Source organism: Chinchilla lanigera, unplaced genomic scaffold (genome assembly GCF_000276665.1).
Source record: "Chinchilla lanigera isolate Chin_1 unplaced genomic scaffold, ChiLan1.0 scaffold00080, whole genome shotgun sequence".
In the NCBI taxonomy this organism is placed as follows: Eukaryota; Metazoa; Chordata; class Mammalia; order Rodentia; family Chinchillidae; genus Chinchilla; species Chinchilla lanigera.
This window is the reverse complement of record NW_004955481.1, coordinates 1980777-1996310: the sequence shown is the minus strand read 5'-3', so window position 1 is coordinate 1996310 and position 15534 is coordinate 1980777. Positions and strand designations below refer to the sequence as shown.

Genomic DNA, 15534 nt, shown 5'->3' with positions numbered 1-15534 from the left:
GTGGAAAAGCTGACTCAAAAATACGTTTCCAAAAAATGCACTCCCTTTCCCTTTTGGGAACTTATCCTAAGGAAGTCATCAGAGATGGGCACAAAGATTTATCTCTCCACATTTCAGTGTTAAATATAATAGAGCAAAATTGGAGACAGCCTATGTGCCTCCACTCAGAAAAGTGGTAAAAATATATCCTCGGTAGTGTTATAGTTTAAATCATATTTTTGAAGAATTTTAGCGATATGGGAGAGAAGATACAGGGTAGTAGAAAACCAAGTAAACAATACAGGTAATGACCCGATTTTATTTAAGATCTACGAGTACCTAAGAGAAATTAGAAGGTGCTGTGTTAGGAGTCTGCATGGATGTGTGTGGGGAGTGAGGAGCGAGTGTGGGGTGGTTTCCTCGTATAACACACTGTCCCACGGAGCCCAGGAGCCTGCCACCTGAGGTTGTGTAAGGACTGGTGTTCTATGGAGCCGGGGCTGCCCAGACTGCAGCATTTGCCTGCAGTGACAAACACCCAGCCTGACAAGCTTTTGACTTTAGGGAGAGAATTGGAGCTCCTTCTAAGAATGTGTTTATTTACTTTTTTTTTTTTTTTTTTGGTACAGGGAATTGAACTCACAACCTCACGCTTGCCAGATAGGCATTGTGCCGCTGAGCTATGTCCCTGGTGAATGTGTTTATTTTTACAGATCTGGCACGCAGAGTTGCCTGGGACTTATGAACCTCTGTCCCTTTGGACTTTTCTTGGGAAATCACCGCAGGCCCCTCCTGTTCCTTGTCCCCAGCCTCTGCACTGCAGGCCTCCGGAGCGGCTGCTGGGCAAGCTGCTTTCTGACAGCCATATTAGGCTCATGCCACCCAGCAGGGGCTGTGAGGGCACCCAAAGGGCTTCCCAGCAGAGGGCCTGTGGGTGCATTGGACCCTCAGTGGCAAGGAGTTGGCTGAGCTGTCAGACGGAGCTTCCACCCTCCTGTGGCTGACTGATGGGGAAGGGGCATCTTGAGGAATAAACTGCCTGTGAAGTCGACAGGTCGCAGTGCACGGGTTAGATCCCTCGCTGCCTGCTCTTTATAGCTTTTGCTGGTTTGCTTTCTGTATTTCTGCTCCTCTGGGAAGAACCATCTCTCTGAGGAAACAGTTCATTTTAGCAGTGCACACCTACTTTGCAGCAGGCCCTGTGCTGGCATGGAGAGGGGAGAATGCAGCCTCCACTGCGGCTTAGTGGGAAGAAGAGACAGAAATGTCACATCAGTGAGATGACCTTGGGCTGGGTCCCGGCGAGATGGGTCTGCCCTCCCAAGCAGCCACCTTGGCCTGTGTTCATTGAACACACGTGCACACACGCACATACCAGCCTCTTTCCCGTCACAGCTAGGAGGACCCTGGGTGCCACCTCTCCTTGGCTTGCAGAGGAAGTGAGCAGAGCTCTGCCCAGCCGGCCCCTGCCTGCAGATCCTGCCTGTTTCCCCGCAGCCCAGGTGCACCCCTCCCTCCTGAGTTGGCAGGCTCACCTCCCTGCTTTTTCACCCACCTTTTCTCTCTAAGTTCCTCTTCTGTTTCCTTCCGTATTAATACAAGGGCATAGCACATATTTAATGCACACAGTAGCGTACGTAGGGTTGCAGATATTTAATGCGCATAGTAGTGCACATGGTCTTAAGGGTGCAAATCCTAGGAGGGTGTGTGCTGTCCTCCCTGCCCCTCTGCTCAAGACCTTCCTCAAGGACGAGCAGAGACCAGGAGGGGGGCTGCGTTTGTGAGCACACAGCTCGGCAGAGGACCCCCAGCTAAAGGGAGGACTGGGAGCCAGGGACAGGGGTTGGCTGGCGGGGCCCTCGTCCCTGCGAGTCAGGAGCTGGCAGCCAGCTCAGCCTGAAGAGGGTTGGAGAATCTAAGCTGGCTCCATTGGCGGTTTCCTAAAATGTGCCTCTTTGAATTGCCCTTCCTCTCCCCCATCTGTCCCAAGGTTGCTCTGTGTGAGGACAGCTGTGCCTTCCAGGGTGCCAGCCGCAGTCCAGGGTGGGCACAGCAGTCCTAGAGCCCGGGCCCGAATTCCCCTGCGTTCTCATTTCTGACGTTCGCTCGGAGCCAGCGCTGTGCGTGCTCAGCCACAGACTTGCCGTCTGACATGGAGGTGGCCAGCCGCGCCGTGGGCCCAGACCAGGCAGGTGGCGTGCTTCCGCCTCCCTTGATCTCTCTGTAGCATTTGACTCACGGGCTTCTCTCGCCTGAGTCTCCAGCAGTAAGAGCGATGGGGGATGTAGGGAACACATTAGTTCTCCTCCTCCTCTACCCGCTGGCTAGGGCAGCCCCTGGCCCCCAGCCACGGACCAGTTCATTCTCGGTCCCCTGCTTGCCCTCCTTACCGGCTTTATGCCAGTCAGCGGGTCAGGATCAGCGGCTGGAATGACAGAGGACAGTCGTTCCAGCCTGTCCATCTCAGCTCCCTCGGGCACCCAAGGGGAAAGAGAGGCCCCGGGAAGACCAGACTCAACCCTGGACCTCGAGTGAGTTTGCGCAAAGCCAAACATGCGCTGGTCTTGTTTTTTGCACCTTCCTCCCAGCCACAAAGCCCCCTTCCGTGCTTATGGCAGACGGTGACATGAGGCAGAGGAGGTAGCCCTGTCTGAGGGCCGGCAGACCAGCATGCTTAGCCGTGTGGCCTTTCCTCAGGGGCTTCACCTCTCTCCTTACCTGTCCAGTGGAAGAATAACAATTAGATTTAGGAAGAACAGAATAGCCTGTGGGCGGCCACAGATTGATGGCGTATTTTGGTTAAAGTTTAAAAAAACGTTTTAAAGGAACAGACCTCTGTCCTCAGTAGATCAAAGGACAGGTTAGTGTCAGTTTGAGGGTTCCCTTGCCAGGGACCCCAGAACTGTGACCGCACTAGGAAGTGACCCAAAGAGGACAAGGGGTTCATTCCCTAGAGATGCATTGGGGGTGACTGTTTTGGCGGTGCCAGGTTTACGGCTGCCTTCTCTTGGGCACCCCACACATCCGCGCCATCACTGCGATGAAGAGTTCGGTAGCAGGGTCAGGCCCCTTTTCTTCCTACTTCTCCTCCCCACATCATGGTCTTTTGGTTCAGAAGCTTCTGCAGAAGTGAGATCTTCCTGTCGAGAAGTACAGAGGTTCCCTGGCTTGCTTCCAGGGGTCACCCCTGTGGTGCCCCTGCTTCTGTGGAGTGCCTGGCCGAGCAGAGGGGTCACCTCCACCCTTACCTCAGTCACAGGGGAATGGGCAGGAAGGCTCCAGGCTGGTTGTCCTTGGCACGGTGGCCCAGGAAATAACGCCACCTGCAGTTTGGGGCGGGAACTGCAACACCTGTAAACTGGGCACCTGGTTTGCCCATGATCAAGGAGACTTCCCCACTCTGATGGGGATCCATTTATTTGGTTAAAAAAAAAAAAAAAAAAAGCGGCCAGAATTGTAGTATCTTTTAAATGTTTACTTTGAACAGGGTAACACATTTCACACCCACACAGCAGTGTGACTGTCACATTCACAAGATAACAGGAATTTAAAAGAAAAAGCAAAAAAGACCACAGTGCACCAAAGACTGGAGGTGTGGCCAGGTTTACAGTTGTTTGATGAACATGTCCGTTCGGAGCATGTCATCGTGTGTTAGCCGCTTTGGCGAGAAGGTCCTGAGGTGACGTCTGAGGGAGCCATTTGTGACTGTGGCCAGCGCTGGGCCTATCCATGGGGTCTCCACACCTGATGCTCTGGGGTTCACAGTTGCACAGGTCTCTTTCCTGAGGTGGCCTACCGTGTGTCAGGTCCAGCCTAGAAGAACAAGTACCTGGTGTGCACCTGTGGGATAGAAGTCGGCATGGTTAAGGTCGGCCGTTGCTTTGGACACTCGGGTCAGTTAGCTGCAGCCTGCGTGCTGCCCCCTGCTGGTCATCATGGCAATGGGCGACACTGGTCTGGAAGAGTAGTTCTCTGAGCATCGTCCGGGGTATCTCTGGGGGCTTCCCAGTGCCTTTCAGGGACCCCTTGAAGTAAAAACTATTTTTCCCATTGTTATAAAACACCCAGCTATAGTCTCTCACAACTGTACAGAAAATGAAAAGTTCATGGATATGGTTTCAGGTGCCACATTGGAACTAATCTTTAAGAAACTGCCGTCTATTGAGTTTGGGTGCAGTATCAAAGAAAAGCATCCACAATTGTCTAGGAAAGCTCTTACAGTATTCTTCCATTTTCTAACTGTTTTACATCTCTGTGAGAGTCTGGATGTTCTCTTTATACTTTTACAAAATGACATATCACAAAAGATTGAATGAAAAACCAGATAGGAATATCCAGCTGTTTTTACTTAAGCTAAAAATTAGAGTTGTAAAAATGTAAAACAGCAGCATTCTTCACATGAATTGCTTTCTTTTTTGGTCTTTTTTGAGATGGGGTTTCACTATGCAGTTTAGGTGGGCCTTGAATAAGCAATCCACCTGCCTCCGCCCCCTGAGGGCTGGGATTACAGGCGTGCATCACCATGCCTAGCCTATGAATTGCTTTTGAAAAGTTTTTTTAGTAAGATATATAAATTACCTGAATACCTATGGTTTTATTATATTTAATGAATTAACATTTTTTAAAATTTCCCACTTTTAATTTTTAATGTAGTAACAATTTCAAAACATAATAGTTTTGGGCTCCTAATTTTTTTTTATAAACCAGACATGGTGTCACATGCTTGTAATCATAAGACTCTGGAAGCTGCACCAGGAGGATAGCAAGTTTGAGCCCAGGTAACTTAGTGGGTTAGCAAGACCCTGTCTTGTAAATAAATAGAGCTGAGATGCAGCTCAATTCAAAGGTCCTGGGTTCAGTCTCCAATGTTAAAAACTATTTTTGTATAGTTGGGCTGGGGACATAACTCCGTGTTAGAGCATTTGCCTAATGAGCATAAAAACCTGGGTTTGATCTCCAGCACTGAAAAACATAAAGAATAAAATAATATACACATAGGATCTAATGAGTTGTAAGCCACATACCATAAAATTCAGTGGTTTTAATGTATTCATGAAATTGTGCAACCATCACTCCCACTTAACTCCAGAATATTTTTGTTATCCTAAAACCCATTAGCAGTCACTCCTCATCCTGCTCACCCTGGGCCAAACTCATGTGATTTTCCTCTTTTCTGTCCCTACAGCATGCATGTGTGTTTGCACATGTGCGTGCGCACATATACACACACTCCCTCCCTCCCTTCAGAATGTGTGAGCAGCGTCCTTATGACAGATGATCAGAGGGTTTCATCCTGTCTTTGGTGACCAAGAGAAAGCCAGCTAAGCTAGCCTCTGCTCACATTAGGCCATCACGTAGTTCTAAAGCAGGGTCCCTCCCTGTGAGATACCCCGGGCAGTCCGTGTGGACAGTGCCCCTTGGAGTTGTGGCCAGTGGAGATGCTGGCTGCTGCCACCCCTCCCTGCCCCCCTCCCTGCTTAGAAAGCACAGTGGCCTTTGATGTGCTCCTCGTAGGGTGAGAGCATGGATGCCTGGGGCCCCCATTCTGGGTTCCCTCTGTTTGGAGGCAGGTTGGGGTTTGGTCTTGCTGTCTGGTCCCCACCAGGGCCTCTCCTGAGTGAGCTAGGGCTCACTCAGTGATGCAGGGGCTGATCTGGAGATGACCAGGGATCCAGTGTGCTCCAGGGCCAGCCAGCTGACAGTTGCTGAGGCTGTGCCTCTTCTCTCTCTCCTGATTCTCACCCTTTGATGTCCTGCTAGTTATGTCCATTTTAATTGTTGGGCCACACAGTCCACGTCCTTACCCCTCCCAGAATTCGGGGCCTTTGGAAAAGGAGCTTTGAGGGAGCTGTGTTTTGCTGGAGGAGTGAGAGCCAGGCGTTGGCAGGGGCCAGTGTATGGGGATAGGTTGGAAGTGCCAAGTGTCTGGTGCCTGGGTGCAGAGGGACCCTGTCTGGCATTTGCACCCCAGTCAGTGACATTCTCTTTCCTTTTCCCTCTTCTCATCTCAGATGTGACCCCTGCCCTGGGCTGGATGCACTGAGCCATGGCAGACACCATCTTTGGCAGCGGGAATGACCAGTGGGTCTGCCCCAATGATCGGCAGCTTGCCCTGCGAGCCAAGTGAGTACCTCCAGGGCCCCCAGGCAAGGTTCCTTCCTAGGAGGTAGAAGAGGAGTTTGGAGGAAAGAGCCTGTTGAACGCATGCCACACTCTGAGCCTTGAGCTAGGGACGTAACTCGTCTACCCATGTGGTGTGCACCCTTACTGCTCAGGTGAGGAAAGTGGGGTATAGCTCTTTGCCCACGTCACTTAACTAGTGTGTGACAGGGTTGGGACACACATGTGGGCCCCCCAACTCCCGTGGTGCGCTTTATCACAGTGGGCCCCAAGGAACCAGGCCAGCTCATCTCCCCCTCTCTAGTCGCTGAGCCGTAAGGTTCAGAAGCCCCTTAGGCAGGCAGCTTTTGATCTCTGGGTGCCCGCTGCAGAGCTCAGTGCCCGACGTGACCAGAAAGCACAGGCTTGCTCCAGGAAGGGCTCCTCGGCCGAGACCACAGCCAGCCTGTTCCCCAGGTCCCTCCCATGCTCTTGACATTGTCTCTCTCCTTGCCTACCTCAGCTAAGGTCTGCCCCAGTTTTCCTGTTAACCCTCAGCTGGTGACCCTGCAGCTCCAGTTAGACCTGACCCTCCCCTGCACGGTCCTGTCCCCTGTGTTGGGAGGGGTAGGGCACTCTCAGATGTGGCTCCTGCCTTCCACTCCCTCCTCAGCCCTTTGAGGGGCAGAGTCCCTGGTGTCTGATGGGTCCAAGAGTGCCCCCAGCATCTGTCAAACTGTGCCAATTAAGGGAGCCAGCATTTCCCAACTGGGGCCAAGTTTAAGAAATTTGCAATTAGATGTTATGAGCCTGCAGGGGGACAGAGCCGGAACATCAAAGAGGGACAGTAAAATTAATCTGAAACGCCCAAGATGAGTGGCGTCATGCATGATTGGCAGGAATCTTTGCCTCACAACTAATTTGTCCCCTCTGCCCGATGGCTCAGCTCCCTTCAGCTTCCCCTACCTGACCCCTGCAGGGAGAGTGACCAGGGCTGAGGTCAGTTCCTTCCTCTCTTCTGATGCCAAGTGGCTGATGTGTCCTCCTGGCAGAGGACATGTTGCTGGGGAGAGCTCAGCTGCATGCACTCTGTATAAGGGCCTGTGTGGCCCTGTTGTCCCCTCCAGCATCCCTTCCTTCTCCCTGACCTCTGCTCTCAGTGGTAACCAAAAGCTGCCGTAGCACTTCCAGAAGAGTGAATGCGCTTGTCTCTTCTCTGGGGTGTGCTGTCTGGAAGGCCTGGCAGTCTCCGTGAAGGGCGGTTGTACAAATGCCAGGGCTGCTGGGCTAGGAGCTGTGCCCACGGGACCCTCCAGGAAGCTTGGGGAGCTCCTCTTTGCTCCAGCAGAGAAGGGTCCTCGGCCACCACCCAACATGTTCTAAGCCCCTCCTGTGTGCCAGGCACTGGTGGTCCAGCAGTGAACAAAACCAACACAATCTCTTGTCTTCAAGCAGAGCTGGGGAGAGGTGAGCATTATACAAATGCGTCCCCGTGTGTAGCTGCCTCGACAGTGGTAATTGGCAGTGGGGATATGTGGTGGGTGCCAACTTAGTCTGGGGATCGGGAGACTTGTTTCTGCAAGTGTGGTGCTTAGGTTGAGACTTGGAGAAGGAATAAATGTTTGCTGGAAATATGGGGAAGTTCTACAGCATATGCAAAGGCCCGGAAGTGTTCTGGCATAGGCGGGCATGCAGAGGCCCTGACAGGAGGCCAGTGTGGCTTGAGTGCAGATAATGAGGGGTGAATGGTATGACAGGAAGGAGAGAGGGGTGGCTGGGGTAGGTGGTGCAGGGCCTGGCCCTCTAGAGACGCCCATTCTGAGGGGAGTCAGTGCGCCTCGTGTGGAGTCTCAGTGATGCTGAGGCCCGGTGGTGGGCACACACCTAGGCCTTCCAGGAGCTTCATCATGAGCTCTGAACCTGTGGTACCTGGGCTGTCCCCAGACCCTCCCCAGGGGCTTTATGGACGCTGTGATGGCACCAGGTTCACCCGGGGCAGCCTCTCCACCACCACGTCCTTCTCTCCCGAGGCTGCAGACAGGCTGGTCTGTGCACACCTACCAGACCGAGAAGCAGAGAAGGAGCCAGCGCCTGAGCCCAGCCGAGGTGGAGGCCATCCTGCAGGTCATTCAGAGGGCCGAGCAGCTGGACACCCTGGAGCAGCAGAGGATCGGGTAAGGGCTGGCCGGACTGGGCAGCAGCCAGGCTGGTGGGGGGATCGGGGCACCGTGGGAAAGCTGGTGCGCTGAGTCCTGGTGCTCTGTGTCACCACTGAGCACGAGTCAGGGGGGCCCCAGCTGCTCTGGAAGACACCCTGGGGTGCAGGCAAGTGTCCAGACCTTTCTGTAAGCTAGGGCTAGGGATGGATGTGTGCGCCCCAAGCTCCTAGGCAGGACTGAGATCGGTAAACCTCCTTAGAGGCTGTTGGGCTTACCCAGCTGCCCACCAGCTGTTCTTCAGGCAAGGGACAGAGTCACATGGCTGCTGACCAGTGAACCGCCAGTCCCCCAAGGCCCCAACGGAAGGTGTCCTCAGAGTGTTTGAGATTCCTTTCCTGTCTCTCACATCTAGATATGGCCGCAACTCAGTTGTCCAACATTTTTGTTGTGTCTTTTTGTTTGTTTCATTACAAAAGCAATTCCTATTTCCTAGAACATCTGAGAAATACAGAAAGGTACAAGTAGGAAATCACAGTCTTACTGCACTGCCTTGGGCAGAGATTTAGTTCATTCTCATCTTGTTCTTTTTCTATTGATTATATGATCATTTTTAAAGTCAGGCATTGTGGAAACCCAGTTTGGAAGGTAAAGGTACCACTATTGAGACCACTGCTGTTCTAAGTCTGCTGTGTGCGCCTTAATAATATAGATGAGTTGTTATCATTTTAGTCTGGAAGGGCTTATATTAGGCTTGCTGGAGTTTTCTTGTGTGTCCTCTACCCTGTGTGGGCCCCACCACCTCATAGATCTCAGCCACACAACCCTGCCAGGCCCTCACGTGACGCAAATGTGGTTGACTGACCCGAGCTCCTCGCGGCTCCAGGAGGGGGAACAGGGAGTGGATGGGTGGGAGTGCTTCATGGTGGGCTCCTCTGTGCTCTCGAAGCACTCATGGACCCTCTTAGCCCTTGACCCTTTTGCCTTCCTGGAGCTGCCGTAGGGAGTTCTGTTTTCTGGCCCTACTGTGGGAGCTGGGAGGGCTGGGGAATGGAGTGACCCGGAAGGCAGTGGTGCAGGTTAATTGCTCGGAGGGAGGAGGTGCATCTTGTGTTCATAAGAAGCATGGAGATATGAGGTAGACTGACTGAGGGTCCCCAACAACACATGGATCCTGCCGGGGCTGGGGCTGTGACCCAGTAGAAACCAGAAGTGCTTGCTGGAGGGCACGTGGGTAGAGGCAGCCTCACCTGCCAGTCTGCCATCCTATAGTCCCACAGAGTGCAGAGTCAGCCTAGGGGAAAGTGGGGGCCATGCAGGGGTTAGTGCTGGGCCAGACAGGCCTGGAGATGGATCCAGGCTTCACCTCTTTGGGAACTTTGTGGCCCCAGCAAGTGACCTCCATGTCTCTGAGCCTCAGTTTTCTCATCTTTAAAATGGGACATGTAGCATCCTTCTCACTGGGGCATGTGACAGTTGGAGGAGATAATATGAACGTACATCCAAGAGTTTTCACTGCGTGTCTGCTGGATCCCGGAAATACAGTGGCCGACACACCAGAACACTTCCGTGGCCGTTGTTCACGTGGCAGGGATGGCAGTGTGAGGAGGGGCTGCAGGACCTGAGGAGGAACTTGCCCAGGCTGAGTGGGGTCCCTGGGCGCTCAGTCTCTAAGGGTTTCGAGGAGGAGCTGCTATTTTCTTGCCTGCCCAGGTGCTCATACCCAAAGCCTTTCATCATCCTGGACCTCTCACCTGCCCCAACCAGCCGCCGGTGCAGTCTGCTCCTCCCTCCCAGCTGGCCACAGCTCCTACTGGCCTCCTTCCCTCTGCCCTGCCCTGTCTCCCAGCTTTCCACAGAAGCCAGAGTGAGCTTTTAAAGATGTCCCTCAGGCCGAATCACTCCCTCCAGAGAACTCTTCAGTGGCTTCAGGTGGAGCTTAGAGGAAAAAAAAAAAAAACCCAAACTCCATTTTGTGACCTGTGGAGCCCGTGCAGTGTACCCTTGCTTGCTCCTCCTGTCTCTCTCACTGGGCTTTTTTTTTTTAAATCCCTGCCTCCCTTGGCTCCCTGGGCAGGAGCCTCAGTGGCCTCCTTTCTAGTGGCTGCTTCTCGGCCCGAACCTTGGTGCCTGCTGTTCCCCCCACCTGGAGGCTCCCCAGCCTTTGTATCACATGGTTAGGTTCTTGCCAACCTTCCCCTCTGTCCTCGTGTTTTCAGAGTGCCTTCCCTTGTCACCAGCTAAGGTGCCTCTTGCCCCTGGCTTCCTCCCCATCCCCCACTATCTGCATTTCAGACACAGCTCCCTGTCAGAAGCCAGCTTGCTTGTTCACTTATTTATGGATTTCTTCCATATTGAGCATACGTTCTGTGAGAATAAGGGCTGTGTCTGTCCCTGGCTTGTTTGCTACAGTATTCACGGTGTTTGGCGCACCCTAGGTAATAGTTGACGAGTGAATAAATGGTTAGCATTTAGCCAGGGGAGAGGCTGGGGCATGGCTCAGTACTCTAGTTAAGCGAACAGCACAGGTGGCATAGTCTTGGGACTCTGTGGTGGCCCAGGCAGTGGTTGGGTTGGGGACAGGAAGCACATGCCCTCTGACTCGGTGTCACGTGCTGCAGGCGGCTGGTGGAGCGGCTGGAGACCATGAGGCGAAACGTGATGGGGAACGGCCTCTCCCAGTGTCTGCTGTGTGGGGAGGTGCTGGGCTTCCTGGGCAGCTCGTCAGTGTTCTGCAGAGACTGCAGGAAGGTAAGACCCTGCTCCGGCCCTGCCGTTCTGGAGACCTGGCCTAGACCAGCTCTGCTGCTCTGTGGGTCTGCGTCCTGTCTCCTAGGAGTGTGTGTGTGTCTGCATGTGTGTGTGTGTCCTAGGAATGTGTGTGCACATGTGTGTGTGTGCCCATGCATGCGTGTACTTGGGATGCTCAGAACCAAGGTCTGAAGGAGATGGCCTGGCTTCTTAGGCCAGTTCTAGGGAGTGGACTTCTGGGTCAGAGTCTGGGTGGGAACCACCTCTTCCATTTAGCCATGTGACTTCAGAAAACTTGTCTACCACTTCAGGCCTCATCCTCCTCGTCTGTCCAGTAGGGGGAAGGAGAACGTTTACCAGGCACGTAGGCCCTCAATAAGTTAGTTGTCCTGAGGTGAGCACAGCGCCAAGCTGTACGCTGGGATTCCACTTCCTATTCTGTTGGTCTGTTCCCTTGATCCCTAGTCGCTCAAAGAATGATCTTTGCAGCAAGATGACATATTTTCCTTTACTTACGATAAATTGTGCCATATGTTCAATTACTTAATATTGAGTTAAAGACCTTTTAAAGTATTACTTTTAGTCTTTCCTGGAGCTTCTAATTGCTTTGCTTTGTCTTGTTGCCCAAAGCATAACATCCCTCCCAGTTGTCAAGCTTATTGAGTATCTCAATTTCACTGTCTGTCACATGGAGCCCTCTTGATTTTTCCTAGAAGAAGCCCTGCTCCATTTTTATTCTTGCTCTCGTCTCGGCCAGTTGCCGCACAGAAATTATCATGGGACTTCCCTTTGCTGCCTTCCTCAGTTAGGCCATACAGGCATTTCCAAAATACCGTATCTTCCTTTTTTGTTTTCACCCTGGTTTTACTGGAATCCACCTTCCAGTCACTTCCATGTGTCAGTCACCATTTTAAGCCCGGAGTTGTTATACGTAATGAACAAGAGGGAAAAAAAACCTTCCTTCTTGAGATGACATTGGGTGAAGAAACTGAAAACCAGTATGCTCAGATAAACACGTCCTGGGAAGGAGTAATAGGGGACACAGGACGGGGTGGGGCGGGGTGACACAGGTTGAGTGGACCGTTGCACATGGAAAGTAAATGAGAACTTGGACCATCCAGGCCATTGGCTGCCTCGACAAGGGCCTTTTTGTAGCATTCGAAGCCAGATGAGAAGGGGGTTAACATACCCACTTAATAAGTAGGACAGCCAGGATTTGGGCTGTGGTCATTTCCCCCAGCTCTGTCACGTGAATGTGGTGAACTGGCTGAGGAGTGTGGATTAGTTGGTCCAAGCACAGCAGAGGGGCCTGGGTGTTGGGATGTCTGGCTCCTCTATAGGACCTGGATTAGAAGCCAGTGTAGCTGTGGGCTTAGGACCCAGGAATGTCTCACTCCCGGGATTTGGGCAGTTGGCTTATGTTTACCTGGGAGAGCTGGCCCCAGCAGCCTACTGCCTCCTGTCCTTCAACCCCTCAGCTGCTTCAAATATTACAGGTTTGTGGGACCATGAAAAGAGCTGAGCTTTATCTTCTGCTCTGGAAATGTTCCCGGCCTTTAGCACAGAGACTGCCGCCACCCCAGCTACCAAAGAGTTAATCCAGCTGTTCCTAGAAGAGACATTTCCTAGGCAACAGGGCTGAATGCTAGGGAGAACCTCAGCTGTGTGGGCTTTGGGGAATTGTTCTTCCAGACTGCACCCTCCCAATGCCTGCTGGGGGCCCCAGGGCCCCCGGCTGCTGGAGGACATCCCCCTCCAAAGGGGTTTCTACTCTGCAGAAGGCTGAGCACTGGGTCCTGGCTTGGCTGGGGAGGTGGAGGAGCCCTTTGAGCTTGGGGGTCACTCATTCCAGGCCAGAGCTGAGGGGAGAGGTACTAAATGGGGCTCTGACAGATGAAGGGCATTTAGAGGATATAGGAGAGCCTAATCTGTCTTTGAGAAGATTGTGTCATTCACTCATGTTTATTCATTTTTTCAGCTAGGAGAGGGCCCTCCGTGTGCAGGCCCCATTCTAGGTACTGGCCACAGTTGGACTGATATACACGAAATCCCTTTTCTCATCAAGATAATTTTCCAGTAATGGGAGAAGAGAGACAACAAAAAATGAATGAATAAACATAAAATAATGTCAAGTAGACTGAGTGCTGTGTACTGAATTAAGACAGAGTGACGTGATAGCATTTGAGTGTGTACTTAGGGCTTTTTTGAGCTCAGACCTGAACCTAAGCAAAACTCAACCTTGGCAAAAATCTGAGTGGAAAAGTGTTCCAGGCAGAGGGAACAGCAAACAGGAAGCCCCTGAGGCGGGACCAACTAGGCCTGTTCAAGGAACTAACTTCAGGAGACATGGGGGGTAGTAGGAGCCAGAGGTGGGCATTGCCGACACCACAAAATTTTTATAAGTCAAGGCCTGGCTCTGGGGTTTTCATGTAAGTGTAAAGGGAGATGCCGGTGGGGTACGGAAGCAAGGGTGTGAGGTGATCTGGCGTGTGTTTAAGGAATAGCCCCCATGGCTGTATGTTGAGTAGATTACAGGGGACACGGAAAGCAGGAGGCAAGTTCAGTGGTGATGGCTTCCAGTGGGAGATGACAGGCTTGGAAACAGTACCATAGAGGTCTTATGCCGAAACCATGTTGGTCTCTCTGGCACCTTTGAAGCAGATGGGGAAGAATTAGAGTGGCTGATTGGGGGTCCTGTGAAGGACAAGGTCCTAGACTGCAAGGGGCCAGAGCAGAAGGCCACTTGGTCCACCTGTGCCCTGGGGGCAGCAGGTCCTCCCAGGCTGCCCAGTAAGTACCATTCCCACACTGTGCGGCGCATGGGGCACCTGACTAGGTTGAAGGGCCTCCTCCTGCACTTCGGGAACTGACTCCAAGTTCTTCCAGGGCCCTGGGAGGGTGACTCCCCTTTCCCAAACGGCAGGGTCCAGAGATGCGGATGTCTGGAGGTCCTAGCTTAACCACCATGGCGTGACTTTGTACGAGTCGCTTTACCTCTTTGGGCCGCTATTTCTTCACCTGTAAAACAGGGTTACAACACGTCTGTCGTAGTCGGGCAGGTGAAAGGAGTAGGTGAAGTAGCACGGGGGTCTGTGAGCCGTATCCAATCCACTGCAAGCACTTAGTGCAGGACTCCGTGATTGTCGTTGTTGTGTCCGGCCCACCCCAAGCCTGCTCACGTTGCACACTTGGCTGCAAAGCGTGGACCTGGTCTCCCACGGATCTCAGGAGAGAATGGGCGACACTCCCTGGGTTCACCAGCTGCCATTGTCAGAGACCACTCAGTGGGTGCCTTAGACAGCAGGCATTTGTCTTCTGGGCCGGCAGAAGCCTCCTCCATGTAACGTCTCACAGCAAAGAGAGCAAGCTCTTTTCTCTCCTCCTTTTCATATAAAGACCCTAATCCTGTCAGATTACAGCCCCACCCTTGTGGCCCCACTCAACCATACAGCGACTTCCTGAGGATGCTCTCTTCAAATATGGTCACATTAGGGTTGGGGCTTCAGCATGAGAGTTTTAAGGGGAAGCAATTCAGTCCATAGTACCCCATGTTCTTACTAGAACTCATGGTTTCTTGAACTGAAAATTGGAGCTGCCAGAATGGGGCCCCTATTTTCCAACATTTATGTGAAAGCCTCTGGACACCTTTGTAGCTCTCTGGTGTTAGATGTGCTGGACTGGCAAGAAAGTTCCGCCGTTTGGGGACCAAAGGCTCATGTGCTAAGACCCCTTGAGGGCTAATTGTGCCTATTGGATGACTCCTGGGTGAGAGAAGCCCTACAGGGGAGGTAACCAGAATGCTCACTTCCTCGAGTCTTGATGGTTAGAGTGATGTCTGCAGCTGCTGGAACCAGCGTTCCCACGACTGAGAGCTGCCAGGAAGGGTTGGGCCCTGAAGGCCGAGAGAGAGCAAAGGCCCCCAGGGAGGGCGGGACACTGCCCTGCCACCGCTGAGGCACAGCTGGAAGTAGGGTGGACAGCTGGAGGGCAGGGAGGCTCTGCTGAAGGATGTGGTGGCAAACTGACTTCAAAACATGGTGCTTGGAGAAGGGATAGTGCATGCTCCAGTGGCTCCAACCCTCCCAGGGTTGAGATTCAGGACCGGAAGAGATGGGGCAGAGCTGAGAGCTTTGGGAACTAAGGTTTATGGAGCTTGTGAGAGAAACGGCTGTCTGGGGGACAAGCTGTCTTTGTGCAGAGAATCAACAGGTCTGTAAGGTCTTAGGGACCCAGGAGTTGATCACAAAGTCGTAGACACCCAGGTGATGGTCACTTAGGACCTGATTGCTGGAGAATTAAGGCATCCCAGGCGTGGACCCTGCAAAGCTTTAGCCCTTACGGAGGCTCCTGGTGTCTGCGAGAAGAGGAATGGCATCATCATTGACTCATCCCGCAAAGGCTTATACACCTAGTGGCGCCTGGCACTGGGGACCTGGTTCAAGGAGACCTGGATCCTTGTCCTCCAGGAAGGAGGAGTTAGTTGATTATGGCTAATGAGTTACAGTCAGGGTTGGGGCTAAACAGGTAGCCTTGGGGGACGAGGAGAGCT

The 15534-nt window shown here is 52.6% G+C and overlaps 1 protein-coding gene across 7 annotated transcripts in view; it reads left to right on the top strand.

Moving 5' to 3' along the window:
- Positions 1 to 15534, top strand: part of Rph3al (rabphilin 3A-like (without C2 domains)) — a 151531-nt gene that overhangs the window by 58581 nt on the left and 77416 nt on the right. For 6 of the 7 annotated variants that reach the window (XM_005402634.2, XM_005402633.2, XM_013503517.1 and 3 more), the window contains exons 2-4: positions 5991 to 6102; positions 8109 to 8252; positions 10856 to 10985. In XM_005402634.2, coding sequence (XP_005402691.1) covers positions 6026 to 6102; positions 8109 to 8252; positions 10856 to 10985 — 351 coding nt within the window. In that variant the 5' untranslated portion in view covers positions 5991 to 6025. The remainder of the gene's footprint in view (positions 1 to 5990; positions 6103 to 8108; positions 8253 to 10855; positions 10986 to 15534) is intronic. The other variant, XM_013503520.1, reaches the window with a different exon arrangement.